At 53.9% G+C, this 6967-nt stretch overlaps 1 protein-coding gene across 1 annotated transcript; it reads right to left on the bottom strand.

Annotated features, from left to right (window-relative positions):
* Positions 1 to 788: 788 nt before the first annotated feature.
* On the bottom strand, positions 789 to 3120 carry LOC123116647 (probable inactive purple acid phosphatase 29). Its single transcript, XM_044537583.1, has 4 exons — positions 2725 to 3120; positions 1913 to 2304; positions 1165 to 1624; positions 789 to 1072 (listed from the first exon to the last, which is right to left on the bottom strand). The coding sequence occupies exons 1-3, from the start codon at positions 3005 to 3007 to the stop codon at positions 1166 to 1168; spliced, it is 1134 nt and encodes a 377-aa protein (XP_044393518.1). The 5' UTR covers positions 3008 to 3120; the 3' UTR covers positions 789 to 1072; position 1165.
* Positions 3121 to 6967: the final 3847 nt, after the last annotated feature.

The raw sequence follows: 6967 nt of genomic DNA, 5'->3' as shown, positions 1-6967 counted from the left end.
TGCGTTCCGAAAGCGAACTCGCGCTGAAGATCCTTTGGTCCCTCTCTTTTCATACGTTCCAAATCACATAGAGGAAGCGATCGCTTAGCCGACACGTCTCATTCTTCGCTGCCTCGGTGAGGAATGCATCACACTAGGCATCAATAGACGGGAAATTCAAGACATGCTGAGTGGAAGTGACCCCATGCCCATCGCAGTGGTGAAGGGGCAATATCTGCTAAGTGAGTAGGGGTCTCGAGGGCGCAAAGGCAATGCTGGCATGTAGGGTCATGAGGACGACCCTCTTTGCCAAAATGTTGGCTATTAGAATCCTTACTAGCAGCACCCTGGATATTCTGCTTTGCTCATTGAAAGAAAAACCCGAGAGCTTCCCAGGTTTTGGAATGGAGGGAGTGCCTATCAACTAGGTTGATAGGAACTCCCCCACTTCCAAAATACTATTTGTTGTGGTTTTAGTTCAAATTTGAACTAAAATCACGACAAATGTTTTGGAAAGGAGGGAGCATATCTTAACATGGTATCAGAGTTGAGGTCTTGGGTTCAAGTCTCAGTTCCTGTATTTACCTCAATCATTTATCCACGCCCACATAGGGCGTGGGGGGAGGTGTTGATCATTGCATATTCGCGTTAAATGTGAAGGGGTAGGCTAGGTAGAAAGAGGAGTAAAATCTTGTATATACCTAACATCGTCGCAGCATCTGTAACAAGTCTCATGCAACATGACACAAATAATTTGTGGATTATCTTGCTTCTACTCTACAGTTCAAAACACCTTGCAAGTAATAAACTTATGAGAAAAAAATAAAGGCTGCATTGGCATTGGTATTCTCATTTCCATTTGACATATGAGCTCAATTGCAAAGAGTGTCATCTTTACTGCGTTACATTAGATCCATTCATGGTCCAATTTTTTTTCTTGACATGAAAAATAATAATGGTGAAAACTTTGCGTATACATGCGGCATGCGGTGTGTGTTCATTCACGTAGTTACAAACTCTTCAAGATAAGCTGCGCATCAACAACAGACAAGATCCGCTTCCATCATTGTTCTTCTGGCGCCTCCCTGTCAACCTGCAAGTCTTAGATAAGTTGTGGGTTCCGAAAATATATGTTCATTATGCAAGCTAGAAATAGCAGCGCCATGCTCATGCATAGTTGAGTACCTCAACTATTAGAGCTTCTGTTCCATAACACCTCAGAGTCAATTGTGGTGAGATGTTGATCATCAAGCCTCTTCCATGTGTTGATAGACTTCACGCCTTGCCACTCGCCGCTCGCTGCCTTCTCAAGTTGCACAGACACCACCCTTGCTCTCCTTGACCACCCGGCCATCCCATACGCATGGTAACCGAAGCCACCAGCATAGCACAGCTGAATACCAGCGAGCTTACCACAGAAGTCGTTTAAGTGATCATGTCCTACAAAGGCAGCCTTCACATCTCCAGCTTCCACCATGGTGTTAAAGAAGCCGGAGTTGATCAACGCCGAGCTGATACCATTCTCCTGCTTTACTCCTGTGAAATTTGATGCCGTGAAGTTGTTGAACTCCGGCAAGGGAATGTGGAAGTAAGCAAGACCAGGTGCTGGCTCCTTCTGTCTGGGTTGTCCACCCGTATAGTTTTGCTGCATTTCATATGAACTTTTGTTATTCTAGTTTCTAACATAAAATATGTACATAGCACCAACAAAATTAGCTTGCGGTACTTGAACTACTTCCATTCCATCAGCTTCTTTTATCTCTCTATATTTAACGTGCAAAACATTTTGAGACCAATTGTATTCGGAACTGAATACAGTGCCTGCTAACAGACCTATCATCTATTTTGAATTTGCATAAATTTCTTGCCTTGCGTCGACAGAATAATTATTGATAAAAAATTGCAGAGTGCACCAAGATGGTGACAAATTCACCTGGAGACTCGAAGAGGTTTGCTTGAACCAAGCTTCCTGTGAAGCCTTGATCCAGCCATAGCCGTGAATCGATGGCACAGTAGAATAGTCACCACTGTCAAGAAAATACAGGTTGAGCACTGATTTGTTAGCCAGCAGTGTTCCTTTAACCCCTGCAACCTCCAGATTATAGTTTCCGTAGCCATCGATTTCTACTCCTTGTGGATTGAAGCGTGCAAGGGTGTTCTTCATGCCTACAAGGTGGCGCATCACGCCCTCGCGCGACAGCGTACCCTCTTGGTCATGGTTGCCGAGCACAGCAGCCCAGGGAAGTTTCATGGCAATGGCCGGAGCGATCGCCGCATCCATCGACTTGGCCGCATCGGTTGAATCCTCGCCAAAAATGTTATCACCTGCCCAAGAAACATTGTGGATCATGTAGGCGTATTTGTTTTTGGTTGGACACCACACTCTTTTAAGACTTTTTAGTTTTTGCAACATTGTGTCCAAACTCCTGCTATGAAGATGCAGAGGCCGGGTCTCCCCTTTTTCGCAGAAAAATAAACATTGTGGCAATAAAATTACCTATATGAATCATCATTACACCAAATGCATTGGGGGTGGCAACAATTATCATCAGTGCAAATGCATTTTCAACCAAACTTTTCTAGCAGTATAGCACAACCAAATGCATTTTGAACCAATCTTCTCTAACATTAGTACAGTAGTAAACCGTTTCTAAAGTTGCTGAATGCAAAACTGAGAGGACGCTAGCAGTGGCATCGAGTCGATTACTGGAGTGGTGGGTAGGTGGGTGGACTGGCGTGGCGTACCGGTGAAGACGACGAGGTCGGGGTCCTCGGCGCGGAGGAGGCGGTAGAGGAAGGCGGTGGTGTTGAGGTCGGAGCAGGCGGGGCGCTGCGCGGGCAGCACGTCCCTGCACTGTGTGCTCCGCCCGTCCGCGTAGTGCATGTCCGCCACCTGCAGCACCTTGAACGTGCCGTTCTCCCGCCGAAACCGCAGCCCGCCGTCGCCCTTCCCCGCCGCCTCCACCGCGACGAAGAGGACGAGGAGGAGCATCGGCGGCAGAAATCGCCGGAGGCCGAGGCGGGCCATGTTGGCGAAAGGTCGTGGTTCGGAGCGGAGCCGAGCGGGAGGTCTGGGGATCACTGTCACCGGGGTTCGGGGGTGGCTCCTCCTCCGGTCCGTTCTTCTTTCTTTATAGGAGGTCCGTGCTTGGCAGTCTTGGGCTCTTGGCCGCCGGATTGGCGAGGCGCGGGGGGCGTGGTCTGGTCTCGCTCTGGCTCACTCTTTTCTTCGTGCTTTTCCAAAGCGAACGGCGTGCGGTGCGGTGCGGGGCCGGCGAGTCCACGGTGACGAGGAAGGTCCTCATTGGTTGGCGCTAGACTTCTCTGGTCTCGCCGTGGACTAGCTAGGTCGGTCAACCTGCTTCTGCGTGTGTACACATTGGGTAATTGCAGAGCAGGGCAGTTCCATGTGGTGGGGCAGAGATATCTCTAGAAAGACTTGACGAATTTGCAATGGAAGAAAAGTTTCGACCAAGGAATCAAGAAATATGAAACACCAATAAGCATACACTCAAATTCCGCATAATTAGGATGCACACACTTTAAAGAATCACGCCGGCAAGTAACAGAGTTGTACAAGACCAAAGCTTATACCTAAGCGGAGAGAAAATGAAGTGTTAGAAGGGAGAGAGGGATTTGGTGAAATAGTTGTTCGTTTTATTGCTTGAGCCTCATGGGCATATATATATAGAAGTACATGATCATTTTGGAGTACAAGGCAAGGTAGAATAATATCCTACGCTATCCTAGCTTTCCTAATAATTACGATACTCAACATCCTCCGCAGTCACAACGGTAGCAACGCAGACGGTGAGACTGGAGAAGAATCCGAAGGCAAGCTGACGGACACCCCCCCCCCTCTCCCCACAGTCGTAACGGTTGATGCATCGCGGAGTCGTGGCTGGAGTGAAAACCGACGAGGTTGCTCAAGTAGGCGGTAACCCTTTGTGTCGTTTGTCGATGTAGCCCAGAGCGTGGGTGGTGGAGCCGTGGTCGAGGTAGCCGTGCGAAGAATGCCGTGGTCGATGTCGAGGTGGGGTAGCCGGTGTCGAGGAAGTCGCCGTGGAGCCGCAGGCACAAGGAGGCGCCGACTTAGTCATGGGCGCAGTGGTGTCGAAGTAGTGGTGCGCCAGGAAGTAGATGATGTTGACGACGCGTCGCGCCGGGGTTGCCAACCTCGGGAACACATGTAGACGAAGGCACGCGTCGGTGTTGTCAGCACCGGGCATGCGTAGACAGACGAAGACAAAGTTGACGAAGCGCCAACCAGGCTTGCCATGCCCGGGGACACGTCGTGGATGAAGGCACGCGGCGGTGTTACCAGCACTGGGCATGCGTAGACTGGGACCTACATGAGCTGTACGCCATGTTGAAGAAGTCGGAGAGGCCAGCAAGAAGGACTCGACGACGGTTGCGCCGCCAATCGGCACGGGGCCAATGTCGCTCGCGGTTGTCGGAGTAGATGAAGCGGCCGGGGTAGATGACGGCGATGCTGGCGACGGGATGGTGCTGGACGAAGACGAAGGGGGGTGGAAGGGCGGCTGCGATGACTACAGGGGTAGCGGCGGCGACGGCGGCCTGATGGCGGCGGCGGCGACTAGGTTAGGAGCGCGGCGGCGATGCGCGAAGTAAGCGAAACCCTGACAACGAAGACCAGCACGGACGGTGGCTTTCCCGCGCCAAGGGAGACGGCATAGCGCGTACCACGGGAGGTCGACGTGTGGTGACGGCGGAGTGGACCGCGGGCCGCGGCACTACGGCCCGAAGGGGCGACGCAGCGGCGGTGGGCAGGTCGGGGCGATGGCAGGAAGACCTCGGGGCGGCGGCGGAGACCGCGGGCCGCGTCGCGACGGCCCGAAGGGGCGGTGCAACGGCGGAGCGCGGGTTGGTGCAACCGCGGGGACGGCCTCGGCGGCTGGGACCGCGTATCGCGACACTACGTCCTGCAGGGGCGACACAGTGGCGACACGCGAGTTGATGCAGCCGCGAGGAGAACCACGAGGCGGTGGCGCTGCGGCCCGACGGGGCGATGCAACGGCAGCCCGTTGCTCGATCAGTGGAGGGGCACGCTGAACTCAGGGACGATCTTCACAGGACCTGCGGAGGCGCGCGTAACCGACGGGTCAGGTCGGTCGCGCGGTGTAGATGAGGCGGATCACGGGGGCGAGCAGGTGATCAAGCCGATCGCGCGCGAGGTCGGGGACGCCGCTCGGTGGAGGCGGGGTGGCGGCGGAGTTCGAGATGAGGCCGGCGACGACGGACAGCGTGGGAAGTCGTGCGGACAAGCTTGTCAGCACCGGCACCCGGGCTGCCAAAGCAGCGCCGGCGCCCGGGCAGCGAGGCCCGAGTGATCAACGGAGCAGCGGCGCCCGAGTTGAGGCAGCCGACGAGCCTGACGCGGCCCTCCCGACGCAGCCGAGGACGAGGCCGGCGAGGTAGACCACCGGGCCGCCGTGCCGACGCGACGAAGGCGGGTTGTGTGGATCGATTGGCGGGCCGACGCGTGAGCGGCGGCTATGATTGACCGCCACATGGCGCGAGGCCGTCGGGTGTAGGTGATGCAGGTGTTTCGGTCGGAGCAGGGCGGTGACGGCCGACGCAGGGCGACGGGCGGGCCGGTGCGCGGACGACGGCCTTGAGGGCTGCCTGTCGCGCGAGGCCGCCGGGTCGGTGAAGTAGCCGGCCGATCGTGCCGATGTCAGAGTACAGACACGGGGTGACGACGGCGACGACGGGCGACGCAAACTGATCTTAGATCGGAAAACCAAAAAATAAACGCCGATCAAAACGACCGACGAGAGAGAAAAAATCCGGAGCAAGGACTCGGGAAAAGGACTCTCTAGGGCAGCCGGCCAACACGGCCAACGGACGAACCCTAGGTACGGGCGGCGCGGCCCCCGGCGGCGGTCATGGAGGCCGACCGCCCCAGGGACGGCGCGCGGATGCGGAATCGATGGCGGCTATGGTTTAGAACCCGGAAACTGATACCATGTTAGAAGAGAGAGAGGGATTTGGTGAAATAGTTATTCGTTTTAGTGCTTGAGTCTCATGGGCATATATATAGAAGTACATGATCATCTTGGAGTACAAGACAAGGTAGAATAATATCCTATGTATACTAGCTTTCCTAATAATCACGATACTCAACAGAAAGGAAAGGAAAATTGGCAATATTGATCTTCGTTGAGGAATTTTTGATGCCACAAAAATGATGCAAGTGCAAATGGTCCGGACATAGATCACGCGACTAGAAATCATGCATGCATTAGACAAGCAGTTAGCTGCCAAGAGCCATTTGTGGAACATCCGTCCACGCACGTGTGATGCAGATCGCATGGTGAAAGGAGACGTCATCGCCAAAATCTCATATTGGAGACACTCCATCGACCCCCGGCCTCCGATGCAAGTCAGTGGTAAATCTAGGTTGGCCAATGGCCCCCGAATAATGCACATCGAGTCGTCACTCCCTACCATAGTCGCGATCTTCCGCCACCAGCACAGTCGAGCAACCATGGCTCAGCCATCTTTACCACCGATCAGCATCACTGGCGCTAGCGCTATACACCACCTCTTCCACGTCACACCGCAATGAGTGATCATCGCTCATTGTTGTCATGCATCGTCTTCATGCCTCATCCACCCAAATCCGGGCACCGGAGAGACCAGGAAGCGAAAACTGCAGCACAAGCTACCAAACACGGGTCCATCCGCCAGTTATCTCCAAACTGATCCCCCAAGAGGAGAAACGACACAGAGTGACATCATCATCTGATCTGAAAAACTGGATCAAGGGTTTTCCCCGGAGCGCTTGGGCAGGGAGACACAGACGAGTTGCAGTGTCGTCGCCCTCAATAGGGGTCACAATGCTTGTTGACGTTGCTATCGTCGCCCTGACCACATTCAAGCTGGCTTTCGTCGGCAACACATGACCCTAACCATACGTGTTTGGTTCACCTGACACACCACCGATGCTAGTGCAGTCTTTGCC

The sequence above is a fragment of the Triticum aestivum genome, chromosome 5B (genome assembly GCF_018294505.1).
Source record: "Triticum aestivum cultivar Chinese Spring chromosome 5B, IWGSC CS RefSeq v2.1, whole genome shotgun sequence".
NCBI lineage: Eukaryota > Viridiplantae > Streptophyta > Magnoliopsida > Poales > Poaceae > Triticum > Triticum aestivum.
Note: the sequence above shows the minus strand (reverse complement) of the source record. Positions and strands in the feature narration are given on the sequence as shown.